Source organism: Balearica regulorum, chromosome 8, assembly GCF_011004875.1.
Source record: "Balearica regulorum gibbericeps isolate bBalReg1 chromosome 8, bBalReg1.pri, whole genome shotgun sequence".
In the NCBI taxonomy this organism is placed as follows: Eukaryota; Metazoa; Chordata; class Aves; order Gruiformes; family Gruidae; genus Balearica; species Balearica regulorum.
This window is the reverse complement of record NC_046191.1, coordinates 7,802,968-7,827,500: the sequence shown is the minus strand read 5'-3', so window position 1 is coordinate 7,827,500 and position 24,533 is coordinate 7,802,968. Positions and strand designations below refer to the sequence as shown.

The window sequence follows — 24,533 nt, the reverse complement described above, 5'->3', positions numbered from 1 at the left end:
TCGTCGGGGCAGAACAGCCAAATTTTGCAGTTCAGAAAGATCACGGAGATCCATGGGACACAGGAGGTACATCAAAACCATCATTCTCTTTCCTTGCCTCCTGCCTTCCCTTAGATAAGCAAATAAATCAGCATCAGCACTAGTCTCTGTGTGCACCAAGTAACACAAGGACATCGTTATCTTGCTCCACTTGATTATGCCCAAGAACCGGCAACAAAATCCAAGCCATATTCAAACAGGAACCAAATATAGTTGGATTTTTTTTTCCTCTTTAATAAAGCAGCAATAAAAACTTAACAGGAAAAAAAAAAAATCAACATGACAGCAGTTATTCTTCATTACAAAGAGCAACTGGAATCTCAGATAAAGCCAGAGACTGTATTCTCTAAAAGCAGTAAAGTTTCAGTAAAAGTTATAAAATCTTCCCTGTAGAACACAAAGCATTGTCACCAGTTAACAGAGGACAGCAGAGCAAATCAGATATGCTGATGCCAGTATGAAAGCTCTAAATCATCTAATGAGGAAACTTGAGTCCTTTTAATTACACTCTGTGCTTGGCACAACTCTGAACAGCAAGTGGAAGCACTGGTCTGGACAGACAAGGAATTCAGGACACGAGCTTGGATATGCTACCTGCCTTTTATCTAGTATGTTGTTTATGGGAATTTTCCTTAAGCCTTCCATGACACAGAAAGAAAGCTCCATGCGGACCTGCTCTTCTAAAGACAGGCTCTACACCGTCAGATGGGAGGACTCTCAGCAAAACCATCAATGCTCTAGGCAAATAGTGGTTATGAAAATATCAGATTATACGTACAGTAGAGTCAACTGCACTCCCCTCTAAACACACTTCTTTGAAGTCTCTTCCTTCCCCAAAAGATAAGAGATTAACAGAAGCACCTGCTCTCAAAGATGCAATTTCTATTTGATCGGTGACAATAAACTGTCATAAAACAGACTCTTACCACCTCACCAACTCCCAATACAACTGTGTTCATCCAAATCAATCTTGCTGTTCCTCCCCATAAGAAACATGAGACGAGCCTCAAAATTCTATGATTTTATTGACCGTTTAAATTCATGGATGAAATGAGTTATAAAAACTCGAACCCTTTTTATGGTAACTAAGAATGGTGATCTTAATTTTCCCAGATTTCTGTGATCATGGCTACTGCTATCCAAATATCCTTACATCAAACAGAAGTGAAGAGCGCCTTCCCATTTTTTTCATTTTCAGGATTCTCTAACAACTCAAAAATGCAATATTAAAACCGGACCACAAGATGGAAAAGAGTGAGCAGAACATCACAAATGGTTTTTTCCCCATCAGGACCCAATATAGTTAAGAATGATGAAAACTGAAAGGCTGGGGGTTTTGGGTTGGTTGGGGTTTAGTTTTGTTTTAGTTTTTTTTAAAGTCATAGCTACTGGACTGACTTGTATATTTTTAATATAATGATACAATAGGGTTTTTTTCTTGCACTTCTGTAAGGGTCATTTCCACACAGTGAGGAAATAAACCCTTCCCAAAAGCAAGGTGATAGGTGTAGATCACTTCATTTGAGTTATGTTTTAAAATTGGACAATCCTAAATAAATTCTTTTATGACAAAAAAAGTAGAAACATAACACAAAACTGATTATCCCTGACATGGTAATTTTCATATAAATGAAATTCATTCCAATCACTTTATCTTGATTTTTATAAATAGAAAATAGACAAAGGGGTGAGGTAAAAAAAAATTGTGAAGGAACAACTGTAACCTCCTTGTTTGTTCTGAGGAAAGAACATGATAATTCATGATACTTTCACACACATAAAAACATCCAAGCAAGCCATAAGTCAAAGTCAGAATGTCATCTAAAATAAAGACATTTAGGAACTGTTTATTAAATTACTCAGCTACTTTTCTGTTTCTTAATAATGATGAATGTGCTGCTTCATGGATTACCATGAACTTCCAAGACTGGGTACTGTCTAACTATTTTCGCTACTAACCTGGGATTATAGTATAAATGTTAAATTGAAACTTTACCGCATTCCTGAACCCACATAGCAAAACACACTGCAAGTATTCTTCTAGGTATCTAAATTAAAAGGATTCACTCTACTACTCCACTGCAAGCAATTTATAAGAACAGGAGCAAAGTAACATACAAAATAATTAACAACACAGACAATACAAATTATAATTATGATATTCTTACACAGAAAATAATAGCTGAGTATTTTCTAATAATGTATATATTTTAATTTAAATGTAGTCAATTTTACACTTCCAATTAATAGACACTTTCTCTGTCAGGACTATTCATTCTTTAGTCATATCAATTCCAGGGGGAAAATTCCAAATGATCCAGTAAATGCAGGCATGGCATCCATTACAATTAAACAGCCAGTGTATGTAAACCTCACAACTTGTTTTTATATCACAATGACAGCATGCGGTAATGAACTTTCTGTCCAGAAAGCCTTTGTAAGACCTGGAAAGGGAAAGAAATATCTACTCCCAAATACTAATTACTCAGATGCTTAATAGTCAACCTCTTCAAAAATCTGGAGATCAGCCAAAAAGCATCATAAATGGTTTGACTTTGTACCAGAACACTATTTATCGGCATTCTTAATTTCTATCTGTGCAGACAGACTGTGCTTAGTACTTCGCAATGAAATAACTAAATATAACACCAGTGCTAATTAGATCATACATCAGCATTTGAGAATTTTGATTGTAACCTAGAAGTCTTTATTAAATTCAGCTAAGGAACATCAACCGCATCTGCTACAGCCGTCACGGAACTGAAGGTGGTCGTGTTCACAGGGGATGACTCAGAGCCTCAATACGTTAGTGGCTACACGTGTCACTTCTGAAACGTGACTCTTCAGTAGTGCAGCCAAATAACTTGTAGTTGTAGATCTACTTCTACCTAAACTAATATCCATTGGCTTATCTATACAGTAAAGAAGTACAGTTACTTATCTTGAAGTGAGGATAAAAGGTCTTGACCAACCGTACTGTTTAGGGAAACAAAGTGTTCCTGACAGCAGATGGAAAGACGGATGCTGAGTCCCTCTGTACGGGGTCTGCATGCAAGGGCACAGCTACAACATCAGGTGCTTCATGCTCTGTCTTTGTCTCTCTCCCCTTTACCCTTCCAAACTTCATTCTAAAAGTTTTACATGTTTTTCATGCAGAAACATTTGCCATTTTGTCAAGCTCATTGTCATTACTTATGAAGAAGCTGACATTTCTCATCGCTAGGCTGAAATGACTTAAGACAATGAACTAATTAAGAAAAAAGTTTTAGCTTAAATACCGAGAACAAAAGCAACACAAAAGCAACCTCTCTCCTCCTTCCCACATTGGGCATTGCTGTTCTATGCTACCAAAACGAACAGAAACATCAGGGACAAAAACTCATCTTGCTGAAAGAAATAAAAAACCAGTGACCTCGAGGGGGAAAACAGTTTTACCTCAAATATACATGTGCAATGCTAATATCCACAAAGTCATCTGTTCTTATATAATAAAAATCACAGTGCTTCCACATAAAACCTGTAACTAAAATGTCACCTATGACTGATCTCAGATTTGTTTTTTTTTTTTAACACATGCATATTTGAAGGTTGCTCATTCAACTTGGCAATAGCAGTAATTACCAGTGGAAGTTCAGAAGTTTGGCCAATATAGCAAAGAGAAACGGAATACGTTTCAGAAATTTTAGTAAATTATTCTGGCTTCATTTTCATCTTACAAGGTCAGTAATGTTACAGTTGTTTCGATAGCCAAAATAAAGATTAAGAACAAACTGTGAATCTATTTAAATCAAATTATAATTATTTTTCAGTTTTCTAGGATAATTTTCAAGACTTCATTATATCAGTTGATGATATATACCCCAAACCAGATAAAGTAAGTCTTTAATATAGTTAAAGTTTTACTTACATAAACTTGTTAAAAAAAAGAATGATTTAAACTCATACATTTACATTGTTTGAACTTTAACGAGCAGAACAGATATAATTTGTGGCGTTAAAATTATTCAGGGATGATAAAAGCTAAAATATGTCCTTGCCGAATGGTGAACATGAGATTTCCACTGACTATGTATGCCTTGTTTCCCACAATCAAACTGACACAGCATGAAAACATTCTCCTGCGTGTGGAGGTTTTGATACCCATTTCCCTGGTGAAAGCGTGCAAAAGGATCTGAAAGAGTTATTGACAATTCATACAGTATCCCATATTTCATTAGACAGTACAAGCAGAGAACATATCTTAACTCTGAAGGGAGATGAAGCAACAATGTTTTAAATGACTATTGACTCCACTAAATTTCCTGATAATGTCAGAAGACTGTAGTCTGTCAGGTTCATAAGAGACTCAAGATGATACAGGAATCCAATTATGTGAAGTCTATTTAGTTGTCCTGTTTGCTAAGCCAAAGGTTAACGAGAACTGCACTGAAAAAACCTCCTGTGGTATTACAAAGTATTTCTTATGCTGCATAACATGTAAATGAAAAAGTATTTTAATCAAGTCTTTGTTTAACTCTTTGATTGCAACGGAGCACTACACAATACAGCAAATTAAAAACTCATGACGGCAAAAGTGATTTTAAAAATTTGCCCCTGAACTAAAGACATCATGACTAATTACTAAAGTAATTATTACTGAATATTTCTAATTTGCAAAGGAGAAAATGTTCAGATCACAGAATCACAGATAGTCATTGCTGACATTAAATCTTTATAAATAGTAAGCTATGGCCTCCAATTTTAGACAGAAATTAATTATATTTTTGTTGGTAACACATTCAAATCTGTTTACACAGCTGACAAGTCTCAGCTGCACCAGACTTGAGCAGTGAGCTTTGAGGACTCTCCTGCTTTGGAGCAGATGACTCAACATTCACCAATTTCATTAAAGATGAAAAGGGGAAAAATTCACCTGCAACAATGTCACTTGTAAAAACAGACTTAAAACAGATTTATGAGTTTTACATATGTGAGGTATCCTATTCAAAAGAAAGCGGAGAAAAAAGAAATACGGGAAAACCTAACAGCTGTGGGAAAACGGATTAGCAGTGTTGAGTTTCCAGTTCCTTTTTGGGCTAATGTAAACTAATAAAATGTTAAAATGGATCCACATTTCAAAGACTGTAATTACCACATGACACCATGCTGTTATTTCAGATCTTACATCTATCGTCTCAGATATGCCCTTGAATACATGGACATAGATTTACCCACTTCTCTCAAACTTAACTACTGTTTCTGCAAACACTACCACAGACATATTTTACAAGTATATTAGAAATTCAGACAGTCGTTGCTTTTTTTTTTTTTTTGATTGGCATAAATCCTCTATCCAGAGTTAAGAAAAAAGCAGCAGACTTATCATGCAAACAGCAGTTCTCCCTTTACAAGAAGAGAGTAGAAATGGACAGGAAAGTAATGCATTGAACATAATGCCAACACGTAGAGAAAGTAAATCCCAATTCCATTCTCACTTTGTAGAATACTCAGGTTCAACCTCTAGTTTAAATGAATGATTTTTATAGAAATACTTCCCCCCTCCCCTCCATTTTTCTCAGGTCACAAAATCTATATACAACATAACTACAGAATTATTTCAGCCTTTTAGGCATATTTTTTGTTTTGTTTGGGTTTTGTTGTTTTGTTTGTTTTTTTTTTTTTTTTTTTTAATAAAAGCAGACCTCACTAGCTGGCATTGGGAACATACTAACATAAGAAAATTGTCATAGTGAGACTGAAAGACATAAAATACACTGTAGGGATAACCACGCAAGGAAGCAAGTCTAATATTTAATGAAATTCTGCAGTTAAGCCCCACAATTTCATGAATTTGTAGGCAATGCACAGTTAGCTGACTCTGTCACTGAGGGTTCCTATTGATCTCAGCTAAGATTTCCTTTCATTTCTAAATAATGGTAATTCTAAAACCTGCAACATACATTTAAAAATTGAATACATATTGTACTGTATAGGTATTATTTACGATTTCAAAATGTAATCTTGCAAATGTACATAAATTCTTACTAGTCCAACAAGAATCAAAGTAGATACTTTAAAAGCAAGTAAAACTCTCCACTGCTTTCAACAGGAACACCTCCTGCTTAAAGCCAGACACAGGCTTAAGCGTACCGGTGAACTAATGTACACTACTGAGTAAAATATCTCAATGTGCACTCAGAGTACATGTTAAAAATGGGACTCTCTTTCTCAAGTCCAATACTGCAATAGACTTCAACTTGCCAAATGTTGTGCAGTTTTGCTTCAGTCTAGGAACATGTTTCCTTCTCGTTTTAAATACGCACTGAATTTGATACACATGAATAATTTCCATGGAAATGTGCTTCAGTAATCCAGTACTTTAGTATTTCTGTCTTTCGAGATAAAGCTCTGGAATATGTGTAATGTTAAGTTACTGCATATGGGACAGCAAAAGCTATTGGGTGATTCTGATCAAAAATCCAAGTAAAATCAGCTATTTGTACGAAGAAATGAAACGAGAACCAAAGCTACTTACTGAGTCATCTGTGGCAGAAGGAGGCCAGCCTTCCCATAACTGGTGACGGACAGGGATACTAGTCAGGTCATACACATTCCGCTTTACCTGGTAAAAAAATATAAATTGAAAAAATCAGAACTTGCTCTAACAAAAGCAATACAGGAAAATTGCATTATTTTCATCGTAATCCCAAGCTTTTTATTTTGATTTTTTCTAATTATTGTAAAACAAGTTTCTCCAATACTCAAAGGTTCAGATCTGTTCCATGGGTTTACACACAGTATTGCCAAAAGCAACTAAAGAAACTACGTTAAAGGAAAAAAAATTAAAGTCTGTAAATTATCATTCATAACAATTCATTATTACTTCAGCATCATGCACGTATAAAACAATTCACAACACAAATTTTCACAGTAAAAAGTATTACAAAGTAATGAACAAACTGAAGGGAAGTAGAAGGTAATAACAAATTCTGTTATAGGTTTTGCTAGTTAATGTATTCTATTTCACCTGAACATGTTAGGTTCATGCTACATCTAACACAATAAGAAATACAACTAGTTTTGCGTAAGTTTCTTAAAGGGGATTCAAAACCGAAAGTGAGTATATTAAACACGAAAATATGAATTAATAAGCACATTTCCAAAGAAGACAATACATTTCAAACATTTATTAACAAAACGCAAATAAACTAATTTTTACATCAACTCTTTTCTCATGCTATGGAAGGAAGAGGGAAAAGAAGAAAGAGTCGAAAAAAATCGAATACAGCAAGAATACTGCAAAATACAAGAGTTACAAAACTCTTTCCACAAAAACATTAACAAGATAAGAAAGCTGGCATGTTTCATCAGCGGTTTTGTGATAAGCAATTATTTAAATCAGAAAAAGATGTATTTTTGAACTTGGGATAGAGAGTAGTATCTCAAATTCTGAATAATATCTTATACCTGAATGTAAAGACTGCACAAGCAACTGGCAGATGTAAATATTGCCCAGCTGGACCAGAACTGTGAACAATAAAACACTTACAGCAAGCAACGTTGGGTTTGGGGTTGATTTCCATAAAATTGCTGCATGGGAATACAAGGTCCTCCCATATCTTCACAGGTCTACTTTAATTTCCAAATACAGATCTCAACAAACTGTATTAAATCCAGAAAAACATTCCCAACTACATAAAAGTAAGGTTTGATGCATTTTACTAAAATTTTAGATGACCGTTGGCTGAGGAAGTCAGAAGTTCTGTGTCCTGTTCCCAGCTCCAAGAGCGCTGTACAGTTTACCACTGACAGACACAATAACCAAGTGTTCGACACAATAAACCAAAAGTCATTAAGGCAAATGGGTCAGAGTTGACTTAAAGCAAATGCCAAGACTACTCCAAAACCTGTCCTCTGATGCCTTCTTTAGCTTTTCATTTGTCTCTTGTCAACTAGAAAGAACTAACAATTAACTGTATTCTAACTTCTGCTATGAGTATTACTAATAATTCTGTGAACTGAAAAGAATTATATACAGTTGTCAGTAGAAAAGATCTTTAAACTAGCACCTTGCTTGCAGTTTAGCACACTTACCCTAAGTTAACAACTTTCTCTGAACAGAAAAATGGTTTAAAAAAAATATCAGGAAGAGAGTTGAAATTTGTCAAAATGAGAAATACTAACATAACCCATATATTTAAAGGTTTCATGTTCAAGAAAGGAATGAAAGATGATTCTAAACTACCATTCTTAGGGTGATAATGCAATAAAACAAAGCGATCCACTGTACAGACATTTTATAAAATTTGAGTCTACCTATTAATCAGTATTTGCCATAGCTTTATCACTGAAGCACAGTTGAGACTTGAATAGATGGTAATACAGTAATAAAAACATATGGAATGTGCATACATTCCCTCAAAATTTGTCATCTATTTTTAGTACAGAATGCATATGCAACATCTGACAGCAGACATTCATCTAAAAATGTGTTTGCATAGTGAAATAGCACCAAAACTCTTCTCTTGATCATCTTTAGAGAGAAATGCTGCTTGGACCCTTTCTTTCAAATTTTTCGCATAGTTCAAGCACATGAATACATGGATGAAGGATACACGTGCAGACATTTACTGGTAAAAGAACTGTTCTAATCCTTGGAAATATCCTAAGGAGGGTAAGGGAGTAGGCAGGGATTTCCACACATACGCCTGCTCACAAGTGTTGATTTGGGCAATGTTCTTCAAAAGACTCTTCATGGCACTGCTGCATGAGTTTGCCAACAAATAAATATGACTGAGAAAGTTCAGGGCCTATATAGAGCAAAGTACAGTGCTATTACTGTATTTCCAGTTCTCAGATCCTCCATTCAATTAGTGTTGCTCATTCTCACTACTTCTGGTAGTAGTAGTGGTAGTAGTATTTCATACCAATAAAGTGCCCCTTAGTAAAACCTGTGAAGAACTGACTCACATTTCTGGATAGACTTAATATATAGGCTATGCAGATAACAACTTCCATACTATCAGTTTAAAGGTTCATAAATATAAATATTCTGCACAGATGAGTGGAAAACAATGGCTTCAATTTATTATCTAACAGCAAGATTCATTACTTCCAACTCTGGAGTCCACCTCTCACTAAAGGAGGAAAGTCAGACCACGTGCTTCCTCATATTTAAGCATGTCATTGTGCTTTTAAAAAATATAAATATACTTTAATTATTAAAAACTTATTTAAATACATTTCAAATACACATATATGTGGTATATACATTATATACATGCGTATGCATACGTATACACAGACCTGTGAAAAACAGAATTATGGAAGACTGAACTCTATAGAACTTGGTATATGATCTCATTCCTACGGTTCAAAACAAACAGCCTTTCTTCACCGCTTCTTAACAAGAAGGTAGCCTGCTGTGCAGTATTTGTTTCGCCGTAGCATCAAGGTAAAGAGATGTCATTACTCTGTACTGACCCCACAACAGCCCATCAAAATGCAAAAATACTGATCTATGATCACAAGAATACGATTCTTGCTATTTTAGTTTTCTTGCATTAAATACCAAGATAAACTGTCCCTGTGAGATAACTCTTCTCCAGTTACACATCAAAAAGTCTTATTGATATTATTTTCACAATATAAGGCTCTAAAATGAGCTATTTTCAAATAACAAGTGAAACTTATTTACAGAAACGTGGGATCAATACAACTACATAACACTGTTTTCAAAAAGCCTTCAGAAGTAAAAATAAATAACTCAGAAGTCACATTCCTCAAATTCCCTTTTAATTCCAAAGTACAACAGAAAGGCATTATGAAAAAAACAGTATTTCCCTTCTTTCATTAACTCATCTGTAACTGCTCTGAATTCAATAACATTCCTCTGCTATTCTAAGCTTGAAAGGCATGCTCGGGGTAAAGTGTTATGTTGGTATAAAGCACAATGCCAGACTGATGTGCTGGACAAAAGTGATCAAAGTTGAAGTAATTTTAGCCAACGCACAAGTATTCTGCTGCATTATTCTACCAGAATGACATCTGTTGAGCAACTCGTCGCAGAATAAACTAGTTGTTATAGACAGGCCCGGTTGGGTAGAGGACCATGTAAGACTTATTAGAGTAATGTTTGATTAAACAAACTGCTTGAGTTAAGATCATAACTGGATTTGGAATTCATGCCAAAGTAGTCCCCTTTGAAACAACAAGCCACAATCAATTATTTAAGATAAAATAAGCTTGCTTTTAAATAACGACTTAATTTCAGGTTTGTTTGATAACTAGAATAGTATTAAGAAAGCAGACCGCCAAAAGTTTTAGAGACTAGGAATATTTACCAATCAAGTACAGAAAACCCTTTTCTTCATCAACTGACTTAATTTCAGTTTAAAGTTAAAAATTCTGTAAGGAGGGAAAAGTTCTAAGGGTTCATACAAAGCAGAACCATTAACTGCCTCTCCGCTGGCCGGTGAAATAACCTACGGCTCTACTCTTCAGGCAACTGAAAAAACTCAGCGTAGTAAATGGATGAAGTCTGGTTTAAGGTTTTTATTTATAAATTCACATGAAAGTGACAGGAGGACTGAAATCTTTATAAATTTGTGTAACTTAACTTCTAGTGCCATCCACTGAGCTACATTTATTGGCAAACTTTTTGGTCCCCCACCTTTGATCAGTTTGAAATACTAATTGGTGGCATTCTCTTTGCACAGCCCAGAATTTCTTTTCATAATGTTCAGACGCCATGGTGACTGGCACATTACTATGGCAGCCACCCTTCAGATTATAATCTCCAGAATATACGAGATCATTTAAAAACAAATTAAAGGCACATCTATTTGGTTCCACAACTCAGCTGTGAACAGTATCAATACAATCATTTAAACAAAACAAAACAAAAAAATCCAAATCCCCCATATATTCCAGATGCAATTTTACTTGGAAAAATATGTATGATTCCTGCAGAATGCCCTGCCTTGCAGCTATACACTGATGCTGGAGAAGCACATGAAGTTACACCTTCAGCTCATTTTCACTGGTGTTAGCAGGAAATTAAAATATTAAATAACTTTGAGTATTTTAAGAAAACCCGTATGTCAAAGTAGCCAACACACTGAGAAAACTTCCCAGATATAGGCAGTCTTACTTTCTTATCTTTCACTAGTTTTTTAAGCAGATGAGTATGTTTAATAGGAAATTTAAACACAAAAGATACACTTTGTTTGTAGATATGAAGCTAATCCAACATTCAAAGCCCTTCCACATCCATATTAGTAAGGATAAAATGAAGTAAAACGTATCACAGAGCAAGGAGCCTGTACCAGGTAATGCGATAAGGATAAAATGAAGTAAAACGTATCACAGAGCAAGGAGCCTGTACCAGGTAATGCGATGATGATGCCCCTCTGGTGGTTTCACTTGCCAGGAATAAGTAGCTATTCTCGTATTTCCGAATTAGAAAAAATCTGAAATCTACTGTCCAAAAAAAAAAAAAATCTAACACCTACCAAATTGTTAAAAAAATTAAATATTATGCTGAATCATCAAAGAACTGGCGTGCCTGAATCTGTATCTTTGAATCACAACAAATCACAACAAAGTTTAACAGTAGTTTCCCTCAGGCTGTTTTCCGCTTACGCAGGTACAAAGTTAATTGAAATAATGTAGATAATGAACTTTTGTTAGTCTTATTATTAAATATAATTTATGCAAAGCTGTAAATTGGCTGAGATGCTAAAGACTGTTCCAGGCACATAGGCAGCATGAAAGACAGTGCAAAAATGAGTGCATGAAAGGCAGACAAAAGGAGCAATAAAGTCAGAGGACTGTGAGGAATGTGGAATGTGAGTTGGGGGACGCAGGGAAATGAGATCACATGCAGACAGAGCAAGGTTGCATGGGGCACTGACAGTAAAGCCAGAATCTTGACTTTGACATTGTAACAGAAGAAGCCAAGACAAATAAGCAAAATTTTCAGGGGACAGCAATGATATGGAGGGGGCAATGACAGAAAGAAATGCAAAGTAAGCAAAGCATTTTGGTGAAGGAGGATGGAAAGAAAGGAGGTAAAACCAGCTAAAGCGATAGTCTTCAAGACCACAGAGGAAAGGCTTTAACACCTCTGCCAGACAAAATTCCACTACCAGATAGCAAAGAGCATCGGGAATCTGGCAGCGATGCATGGGAAGCAGGGACAGAATCTACCAAGTTTCTAAGCGCAGAGAAGTGTTTTGGTGTACCGCTTTCCTGTAATTAAACGCATTTTATGTACACTAATGCATCCAACTTTCACTAGAGTTTATGGAACAGTGAACCAAAATAAACTCAGTTTAAACTACTCTTAAAAACGGATTGTATCATACTGCAGTACTCAGCAAATATTGTGTCAACATCTTCACTAGAAAGTTTGTTGAATTCATTATATAACAATTCAAATTAACTTAGGTCTGGGAAATCACGTGATTTTTGTGACATTTTGCTGATAAGAGTTCAAACAAAGAAGATTAAGTCACATTGAACACAAAGCAAAGCCCGGCATATACATTTTTTGATGTTTCCAATTTTTTAAATTCAGTCTCTAGAAAAGATATTGAAGAACAGGAATTCTGCCTCTAAACATTGGAACGGTGGAGTAAGAACTTCATATATCTAGGGATCAAATGAATACTTTAACATATTTTTCTATGTCCAATTTCAGTGATGAGGTAACTACTTTAAGTGTAACAGGTAACTACTAAGAAATATTAAGTAGCTGAATAAGCAATGCAAAGTTAATGTATTATTTCGCTATTACGTATTTTAAAATGGGGGAGGGAAGAAAATTTTCAGGAGAAAGAATCTGTAAATAGACAAAAAACTTGAGAGATGATTCACCATATTATTTTAGTAAATAACATCTCATTTAGGAAAATAAGATACTAGATATAAGGACACTCCCCAGTACCACTTTGAGAAAGGCATACGGATTCTTTACTCCCCAACTAAGCACTCACAGCCTCATTCCCTCAGATTTACATCCACCACAGTGAATCATCAAACTAAATCCAAGACAAAAATATTAATTCCATTTTACCGATGCAAATTCTTGAGGACTACCAATAGTCCTAATTACTAATGTGAAATACTATTGGCAAATGTTAAATGTCCTACATTCAAAAAATAAACTGATTTTTTTCCAAGCTAGTTGGCTGCTTCTGTCTTCTACAGTTGAGAGACACCTTCAGAGAGGTTACCCACTTCTTTTATATCCTCACTGAATTGTATTTCTGAGCTGTAACACTTATTCAAATAAATTTAGAAATTTTTCTTAAGTAAAAGTTGTTATCAGAAGCACATCTAGTTTAGGTATCACCAGATGACTTTGACCTGGATAATACATTTAAATTTAATTACATTTTGTAAATACTTGAAAAGAAGCATTCTGCAGTTTCCTTTCAACAACAGAAATAACAACATTGTGAAAAAATTAATTTCAAAGATTTCACAATTATTAATACTTCATTATCTTCTATTTCATTCTTGAACCAACTCATCTTGGATGTCATTTGACCTTTTTAAATGGGTCTCTGGCAAATTAGTATCTTATCACCACAGCCTACAATAAAATAGTCCACTAGGTCATACTGGTATATTTTTGTAGTTGAAACCTGTTAATTTTGAAACAGAAAATAAGATCAAGGATTCATTTAAACTTCATTGAATCTTCTGACTGCCTCATGCAATATGTGTGTGTATATATATGTATACACACACATAGCTACAATATAATCTAAAAACATTGATGTTCCAAGCACAAGGGATGTTCCCTCAAAGATTTGGCAAGATATTTTCCCAACCTCAGCCTCCTATGCAGACAAGATTTCAGAATTAATCTGAGCTCTCTTCAAGCAACCAGATACTAATTTTTGCTCCTGCTTTGGATCTGGCCTTTACCCGGGCTGCAGTAAGGGGCAACCGTTAAGTATATTCACTATATTATACTATTCATTATATTAAAATTCTACATACAACTGTTTCAATGTCTTCAAAATGTTGGTTTACTTCTCAATGCTTCACTTTTCCGCCAGCATACATGCACATTTTAATTCTGTGGAATAAAGAAGCCTCTTTGCTGATGTCCATCTTTAAATAGCTAAAATTACTTAGCCTTCTAGAAGAATGTTACTGCTAAATGCAAGTTACAATCTTCTGAACTTGATGCAGAAGTGACTGATTGCTGCTATATGGCCTGCACTGCGCAAAGGTTCAGCCTACATAATTATTATTATTCATTGCTTGTAGTGCCTAGGAGACCTAATTGTGATAATCCCCTCTGAACTTAAAACCACATGACCCTTTGAATTTTTTAATAGAAGGTTAAAAGAAGAAACAAATTCCTATAGAAGAAGAAGGGAAAACACATTTTTAAGAAATTGAGGCAAGAGACATGAGTATCTAAAAAACCAAACCCAGAAAAAAAATAATTTTAGTAGCACACAAGCATGAAGTTAAAATAGAGTATGAAAGAATTAGAGTGTGAGCTAGCTGTGACATTAGAGATTGAAAGGAAGATGTGATTAGGGTTAAAAGAGATCAAACAACAAAGACTTACTGCCAAAACAATTTTACAAATTTATTTGAAAACGCCTTAAAGACTTCTGCTAACAAAATAAAACTGATGATAATACTTGAAGTTTTTTGTTTGTTTGTTTGTTCTGCATATAGTGCACTGACACAGAAAAGAAACTTTCCGAAGTCCTAGTTTGTTTTTTCATTCAGTAAGAATGGCCATTTGAGAAAATATTCTTAGTAGTAAGCTAAATGAAGCAGCACTGCTCAATGGAAACTTTTAACTGACCTTTATGCACATTATGAAAGACAACAGGCAACTGCTACTAAGTCATTTATTACCAGATCACTATCAAGAGGCAACTACGCTTTTGACAAAGCACCCAATTGCAAAATAAAGGGTAAATACAGTTTCTAATGTTGTTCCCCCAAGAAAGGATATTAATTTGCTGTAAAACCCAGTAAAATTACCAAAACAGATTGTTAATGTTACCATCCAAATTCCAACTGCTTTTACATTCTAAAAAAATTGATAAATTGCCAGACACCAGGTATTTCATTTCCATTAAAAATTAACATTTTAAGACTCCTTTAAAAATAGTGAGACAAACTCTAGAGGTCCATACTCATGCAAGATCCTGCATCTGGCAGGAAAAATTAGACCTTAGTTTTACTATAGAAAAATGTTACTTTTAATTACCACCATCCAGCAGATTTCAGTGTGCTTCACAAAGCATGGTAGGAAAACTATGTGAAATCCAGAGGGTTATTTTGGACTTTGCTGCAGCAGTATACAAGGCTGTAATAGAGCTGAAGTTAGACAGATATAATAAAGAATATGCAGGCTGAATTAGGCTATCTCTAGGACAAAGTCAAAAGATTAGAAAAACACTACAAATTAGAAAAGTATAATTATTAAGATCAGTTTGACGATCTTTGGAGCTAAAAAAAAGACATGAAAAACACTAGTTGAAACAGCTGGTCTACTAAATGCAATAGAAGACGGCACCAGGGTAACAGCTTGTATGTGGGCTAACCTGATGAAAGATCATCGGGAGTCAAGGGACACGTAATTTCACAAGGATTGCATACTTAGCACACTTAATAGATAATCCTAATAAATTATCTCAAGTGATAAAATCAGTAACTTGGAGAAAAATATACCTTGACACTTACTGATCATGAAGTTAAGGACATGACCAAGAGCAGTAACTTTGATCCAATCTATTTAAAATTGGTATGAAAACATGATTTAAACTACTAAACACACTTTCTGTGCATCCCAACTTCTCTCAGATCTACCAGAGCCAGGGGCAGAAGCTACTGTCACTACTGGGAAATGGTAAAATATGAACAAAGGTTGGGAAGCAAGACAAAATCTGCACGCCAGTTACACAGGCTTGATCCCAGCTTGTCCATGTCCCATGTGCATATGGTCAGACTACTGCACCAACAAGTGTAATTTTTCAGCTCTTGTCTTTCAATCTGTTCCGCTTTCTTTGTCAGGAATCAGTGTGTGAATTCTTCAGCAAAAAGTCTGTATCATACTTTCCTGTATCTTGTATTGGCTGTGTTGCTTCCTTTTTAAGGAACTAGTTGTCTTAATGAGTTACAGCATAGTGAATATTTTGGATATAGTCAGATTCCCACTCATACAGGCCTTAAGGATTATTTCTAGGGTTTGAATTATCACTCAAAGTGAAAGAGATACTCGATGTGACTCTTGCAGCGGAAAGTAGATCTGTTACATTTTCATGGCTGTCATGTTCTGAACAAAAGAAAAATTTAGACAAATTTATTTGAAGACAAACACCCTCATCTTCATTTCAAAAGAAACTAGTTTGCAACAGCCTAAGCATAATAAATACATATATTGGTCTTTCATCACTTCCCTACTTGTGCATTTTCATGGGTCTCAAAAGTAATCAGTCATATCAATAAGTGGCAAAACAGATGGTCATTTTAGGAACTAATAAGGAAATGAGTGGAAATTAGATTTCTCGTTCTTACTGCATTTAATTATAGCAAAAAGCAACATTTGTATGCACACTAAAAAATCCCACATCTTTCCCTCTTCCAAATTTCTTTTCATTTTGGTCCAATGACAGACTAAGTCCCACTGCCCCTTGCAAATCTCAGATTATGATACAAAGACATACGCTTCTTAACACATTTCATTGATGGACTGTATCTTCCTCCATTCCTACCCAAACATGGTTCAGAACAAAAACGGGTTGTTTCAAAGTCTTGAAAACCACATGTACTTCAGAGACAATCCTTATTTTAAGTGATAAGCCGATCAATTTTAGTTTAAGAAATGGAACATCACAAAATCAGTATTTTGTCATGTGTTTTTTACTTGTTTCATTTCTAGACAATTGATAAAATACTCTGAGAGCACATTTTATTACTAGTAGAGACAATATAAAAACTGTTCTTCTTGTTAAATGGTCAATATTAGAAAATATTTGCAAATTTAGACATTGTGTGAAAAAGTAGCTCAATCTATGAATCTTGTGCAGCAAAGTATGACAATTGTGCAGTACTTTCCTGGAGAGAAATCATCTAATACTCTTCTAACTTCAATGTTTTACCTATTTCTTCCCACCACTTTTACACTTAAAGATCACAGCAAGCTTGCTGCTTAGAGAAGAGATCTCTGATGGCCAAGGGTAGGTTCTCTCACCAGCCAACTTTTATTCTCAGTGCCAGCCAACAAGATGCAACTGAAAAGGAAGATGAGCCACAGATCTGAGAATACTAATTTCACCAATACTCTATGTACTGTTGCAACAACAGGGAGAAAACTATTAGTGTGACTTGCACCGCATCTTCCAGTGTAGCATGCAATCACATTTGTAACCCAAAGGAAAAATGACATGCAAAATGCATTTTCTCTAAAGACTTGCTGGTATCTTCACCGCACAAAATAAAATATGGGTTACCCAGCAACCCATCAATAACTCAAGCATTGACTTGCTTGGTTCAGCTAGGTTGTTGGTATTAGGTAGTTGGCAGTCTCTTACATGTGAGAACTCAGTATGTACTTAACACTAAAGTAAATTGTGATATATCTTTCTCAGTCACTGTAAGTACAAATAATAAATTATTTTATGTGGTTGAGTTTTAATAGATATTCTATTAACGTTATTTCAACTTCAAATTAAAATAAATTATAAAACAAGGTTTGCTAAGCTGTTAGTCAACTTTCTACTAAAAAAAAAAACCAACAAAAGCATTTCTTGGTACTTCTTCCTTTTCATTTTCACGTCTGCCAAATCACCACTTCTTTTTCTTTACATCAACGGTATTCAGCAAGAATCTGAAATTCATTTCTGTTTTAACCAAGGAATGGCTGTTAGTTTCACACTGGAAAAGAAAATTAGGCAGACAATCTGCACAGTATATTTTAAGAATGTCAACATACATACCTCAATTACAAGCATAGTTACTAATATTGCTACAGTTAAGGCATATACATATTAGGTGCTCGGTTATATTATTAACAAGAAGCTCTCCTATATACATATATATTTTTAAAAGGAGAATTCAATCTATTTAACAATTCACTAACAAAGCTATTCCTTAGCTCATCCCTGCCATAACCTGCTCTATTCAGAAACATATGGGAAAAGACATTAAATAACCAGTGAAAACCATGGACTTCTGGTATTAGTGCTACACATTGCATACCCCTATTCATTATTCCACCTCCCTTGTTTAATCTATCATTAAGACTCAGTGACCCTACACTAAATTTAAAGCAGATCCTTCCTTCCTCCCATGCCTAAATTCACATACTTTTCTAGTTGGGGATGCCCTCGAGTATTAGCCACTCTACAGGGTTTCTCTAATCTCAGCTCTGAACTATGTTGTGCTATAGAAGCAAGAAATTGCTGGTTTACATCTTTAACTATGGAATCTTCCACCAAACAAACCCCCTCATTTACTTAATAAGATAGAGAAAAATCTTTCACTTAGTACATATTTAACATGTACAAAAATTTATATAATTTTTATTCTATGTCATATAGAGGGAAATACAAAATAGACTGTTTAAAGCACTGCTTCCCTGTACTTGTGTCCCAAACACAATTTCGTTGGAAACTATTTTGAAGCTTTCAGAAGTTTATTGTCACAACTTACAAGACCTAGATCTTCATTTGCAAAGTCAACATGAAATAGTTTTCTAATAGATAAACAAAAAAATTAAGAAAACAAGATGATAAAAAAAATCAGAGATTAGATTTGCTTTTGTTTTTTAATGCAGGAACTAAAAATACCTTAAAAAATATGAAGGCCTCTACCTCTTTTGTTTCTTTTTATTGACACAGATTGCACTTTAGCAGCAGTGGCAGTACAGGTGAAAATATATCAAGAGTTTTCTGAATACGGGACAAGAATCATTATCATTAACATCTGTGTGCATTTGTCAACTATATCCCCGTCTTCCTCTTCTATGATAAGGTGAAAATTGATCTTCACCAGGATTTTAAAAAGTTAAAGACATTAAAACAGTGAGTAAAGCAGAGATGAAATTCTGTTAACAAATTAATTGGGCAAAGTTACAACCCGAATATAGATTTTTACCTTTACTGAAAGAAGCCATACCATTTCATCTTGGTTTCATGAATAATACTATTTTTAGCATATTTAAATATGTTTAAATGTATTTCCTCAAAAATTAGAATACCATTGAAAAGAAGACCTGACCAAAAACCCCAGTGCGCATTCTCTGTGGCTCTTATTTCTTTAAGTCTTTCCCTAAACAAGTCAGCACTTGAACTGGTGGTAAGTGTACAAGTCGTATGTTTTTGTGGAATACAAAAAGATGAAGCAGAAAGAAAACTAGTAAGGTTCAAGTTGTCAAAAATAATGTTTTTCTACGTGCTAGGCTATAAAGGATTATTTCCAACTCCTGTTCTCTACTAGAAGTTATCAGATAACAGAAAAATATTAGGGACAGTTAAAATAAACACAGTCAGCTGAGAGCAGTGCTGGAAAACCTGAAGTCTGAGTTCTACGCAGATGCTAAGACAGGAAGACGAGGGAAAAGTGTTACCAGAAGTGAGGAAAACCAATAAATTTGAACTCTGTGAAAACTGGTAGAACAATTTGGAGATAAAAATTATCTGGAAGCCTCTCCAATGAGGAAGTTTTCTTTACAAGCAGCAAGCCTTTTATGAAGAAAAGTCCTATTTTGCTGAACCTAACCTTTTTATCAAAGGCATACCAGCACACTCCTGCCAAAAGCTGCTTCACATGCTTGAACTCCATTTATGATGGAAAACCTGACCAAAAAAGTGTCACAGAAGATGTCTAGAAAGGAGCATTTTTCATAAGGGGGAAAACTTATGAAAAGAGAAAAGTTCAGAACTTTGTATTAAGTTTGACAAGATGGGGGATGTGCTCCTTCATTCTCATTCCCTGCTATTTTCCAGGTTATTCAAATAAAACTGCTATTAGGAAGAATGTTTTGGCTGGGGAGATAACCTACAAACTCTCAGGAGTTGTGTGAGACAGCAACAAATGGTCAAAATCTAAAAAATGTTAACATCACTTATAGTAACTTGTAAGGCAGAATTTTCAGGAAGCTGGATAGCTTTGTATTTACAAAAACATATGCTAAGGCCCTGGTTCTGCAGCTTGTAGTTCAGGTGCTCTTCCCAAACCGGCTTCTGGAATTGCACTGGTTAAACTGAAAACCTAAACAGACCACAAAATTGAAATCACATTATCTTGTCATAAAACCACATTATCTTGTACTACTAAGAAGAGTGCACAACCGAGTCTCTCTCAATGCAACGAGAATTTATTCACTATATCTTCAATGGTGGCCGCCTTAGAGAATTGTCTAGCTCGAGTAACACAGAAACCACAAAGCTGTTTCATGAAGGTAGGGATATATTTAATATACAACTAAGTGCAATTTCATTAGTGTTTGACCAAGATGCTACTGGGAGTTACCTCTTCTGTAGATTCCAGTCTTTACAAAGCTTACCATTTATAGGCTGCAGAACAACAGAAAATGTAATGACCACTTAGGAAAAAGAGCTCATTTGAAGCTCTTCTGGCCATTTTCACTATTCTACTGTGCAAACTTGTCACCTCACTGAAACAGAAAGATTTGAATAAAGGTTTACTTAATTATTTAAGCATAGATATTATTTTCTCCGCGTTTTTTTAGTCTTAGCTCGACATGCAACTCTATAACTATGCGATAAGCAGTGAACACTATATCATTTAATGAAAAAAATTACTTAAATTGCAGGTTGTCAAAAAATCAGCTTCTGATTTCCCCAAAAATACATCCAATGTTGCACAGAATTACCAGACCCCCCATCAGAATTACTTTTTCCCTAAAATAAAACTAGAAACTATGTATTACAAAACAATACTCACACATAACAAGAATTAAGATCAGAAAAGATCTATTCTGCTCAAATTAACACATTTCTATAAATCAAAGCAAAATTTATCCTCACTTTTGTTCCTGTTACAGAATTATCACCTCAATAGCCAATAAAAAGAAAGATCTAATGAGGTATTTCAGTATCTCCCAAAGAAATATTTTCAGCTCTGTTTTTCTTTTAAGTGCTTGAAAGGAAAAGAGTAATGAATTGCTCCTGCGCAGTCTTTTCTTATTATTGTGTTATAACAACAAAAGAGTTATATCGAGTCTTTACTTTTCACATACTTCAAAATATTTTTTATCTCACTGCAACAATGGCAAAGAAAACCTGTGACCAGAAAGGACAGTTACTTAACAGCAACAGAGAAGTTCTGCTTTGAGCTGTAACCCTCCTTGCTTCTACTAATGGGTCATGGGCTGAGGTGACAGAGACTTGTTGGGTAACTAAGTGATATCTGAGAGCTCTGCACTCTAAGATCCAGAAAATAATTCAGCGCCCCTTGGGAGTAAGTTTCGATGAGAGAGAAGGATCTAGACTCTACCAAAAACTAGGTCATCCAGCTACTTCTTGGTGAGTCTTCTAGACTATTTCTACCTATTAGGATGAACATCCACTACTGAAGACAAGCAAGCACCCCCTAACCCTGAAAGCATCCACATACATCCTGGGGTCCCTGGATTTGAGATGAGGAAGACAAATCTGTTACAGTTCAGCATGAACAAATCAGAAACTTGAAGAAAGGACTGGGACATTTTGCTGGTCATTCACCTGCAGAGAGAGTATGCCCTGGATCTAAGATGGTTTCAAACAGGACAGTAAAATCATAATCACCTCTTTCATGATCTATGTGAGAACTCTTACAAGAAAATTAATTAGAGGCACATCCAACGGATCAAGAATGTCTATAACAAGCAGGCTACAGAGATGTAACGTCTGGAATAGATTCATTAGCACTTTTTTTGTTGTTGCTGGAACTAAAAAAATCAGCCTTGAGTAACCACAACCTGGAAAGTTTTGAGGATATCCTCCAAGGTTTCCCGGTTGTCAGAAATATTCCAAATTATCTGGGCACATCATCTTTGGGCACTCAGATGAACCAGAATGGAACGGGCCTTTCTGAAAGTCCAAATGCTTTCTAAGAGAGGAGTCAAGTCTCTGAACACCGTTGTTAATGGGTTATCATCACCGTGATACTGGGGTACCTGAGGCTTCGGCAAACACACTATCAACAGCTGCTGAAAAGCATTTTATAAAGAGTTTGTGATCTTGCCTGGGCACGTGAGCTGTCACTTACCCGCCAATCACCAGGAAAGGGACAGAAAGCCATGTATCCCGTCACATGGATGGCGTGACTGCTGACAATAGATTTAGTGAATTTATTTTGCAGCTTTGTGTCTCTAAGTGAGACATGCATGAATAGCAGTCCTGACACACTCAGAGTCAAAGATACTTCTTGGGCAAGAAATGAGCTGCAAAGTATAGACAGGAATCTGGCACAGATTGACCTCCTCGAGCAGTGAAACCAGCTCAGTAACATCAAAACTCTCTACATGAATGTGAAAATAAAGGCGCTCACACCCCCTATTTTAAAGATAAGTATTCTCATCTTGTATTCACTTTAGATATTTGGAATAGTTTCTGTAAAATCCTCTTCCCTTGAAATAAGAGGCCATTATTAAAGCCCAATGGATTAGAAGACCCAGAAAAGGCTTGCCTGTAGATGTCTTGTGAAAACGAATTCCTGAAAAGCAGCAGGAAGAAAGGTTGCAGGGATGGCAGAAAGCCAACAAATCGCTAAGAGCTGCTGGTAATGGTGTCACAGAGACAGGCATTTTAAATTGTAATTCCAGACCAGAAGAAACTTGTGTAATCTATCACTGAAGCTATGGAGAAAACACACGGATCAGAGTGGAGGGGAAATAGGTCACTTCTTGTCAAAATCTTCAAAATTGTTTTGAAAGTAGAGATTGAGATACCAGCTATTGAATATAGGGCCACCTGTGGCGGCTGTGCCAATGATGATACCCTGAGGACTCCATCATGGTTTGCAAGGAAGCCAGGGGAGCAGGAAGTCATTCAAAGGCCTCTGCACTTCATTCTGCTGCCTATCTTTGACCTTGGTGCAGACTCTGAAAGCACGGGATCAATCCACACTTGAAGAAATATCCTCAGTTACTCACTGAAATTCAAAAGATCATTTGCCTTAGTGACAAGAAAAGGAACCTGTTTCTAGACTTTGGTATACAGTTAACATCAGGAACACAGGAAGCTTCTGTTCATATCACTTCAAGAGTGATATTCCAGATGTGATCCTTGGAAATAGGTCACTAAAAGATTAGAATCTGGGATGGAGATTTTGAGGAACGCTAATGTCACATTTTCTTAAAAATACTTACAAATGCACATCAGACATTAGCCTTGGGAAAGATGTCAATTTAACATGAAAGAAAGCCCCAATATAATCCAGATGAACAAGATGAACAGTAGAAATGACAACCTTACGCTTTGTTTTTCAGTATCTGTCTCAGAATCAGAAGATCTTAAGGCATGTTTACGGTGCAGGGATAGCGAAGGATAGAAAAGCACATTACACAATAAAAACTGTGTAGAAATACTTGCAAATTAAACGCTTCTTTTTACTTTCATCAAGGCTTTCCTTTTAAAAAAGAATCAATAAAGCTTCACAAGAGTAAACTGCGTGCAGTTGTTCTTCCTGCATCAACATCACTGCCAATTAAATTCTGCACCCTAAATCTTTATTGTTTCCTATTAGCTGCTAACCAGAACGAACACTGTGATTTTCTGAGATCCCAGGCTGAGACTTGCTGTAGCAGCAGTTAGAAAAAATATTCTTGTTTTGACTTGTCTGCTGGGTAAACTTGACATTGAAGCTACATGGTGGAAAATAAATATGTAATACCAAGATGTTAATTTTACAGAAACACTTAACTTTTGTGACCACAATTAACACTCGGGGAAAAAAGCCGTTGACAGGTCTGCCTGGCTTCTGCTTCTGCACTGCTTCCCGGGGTCCCTTTCCGAGCTGCGGCTCTGCTCCTGCAGAAGCCAGGCTGCCGCCGACCCCAGGGGCTGCCTTCAAAGCAGCACATAGAGAGGATGAGGGGAGCAGGATGACAGGGAGTTAAATACAGCTATAAAATGACGCTGACTCCCAGCTAAGATCCAAAACAGAAGTCTAAGGGCAAATGGCTGGCTAAGAAGAGCCCATCCTCTCCTCCTCCCTCTCCCACCCTCAAGCTCTGGGGGCACCTCTACCAGGGCAGCAGGACATGACTCCCAGAGGACACCGACAGTTTTGAGGGAGCAACATCCTATCTATGCAAGCAGACAGGAAGGCAGAATTGGCCCTAAATTTATGATGCTACAAGGTCTTCATTTTTTATAAAACAACAAAAAAATAAGCTCTCTTAAGTGCATTTTGGGAATACAGCTCATTTTCTTTACATAAACACCGCTCTACTTCTCTCACTCCATTCCCTAAGATTATGGAACAACTGCTGCAACACTGAACTTCTCCAAAACATCATG

The 24,533-nt window shown here is 35.8% G+C and overlaps 1 protein-coding gene across 1 annotated transcript in view; it reads right to left on the bottom strand.

Annotated features, from left to right (window-relative positions):
- Positions 1–24,533, bottom strand: part of FAF1 (Fas associated factor 1) — a 172,037-nt gene that overhangs the window by 79,368 nt on the left and 68,136 nt on the right. Inside the window, exon 8 of the mRNA XM_075759441.1 lies at positions 6,554–6,640. Within this exon, the coding sequence (XP_075615556.1) occupies positions 6,554–6,640 (87 nt within the window). The remainder of the gene's footprint in view (positions 1–6,553; positions 6,641–24,533) is intronic.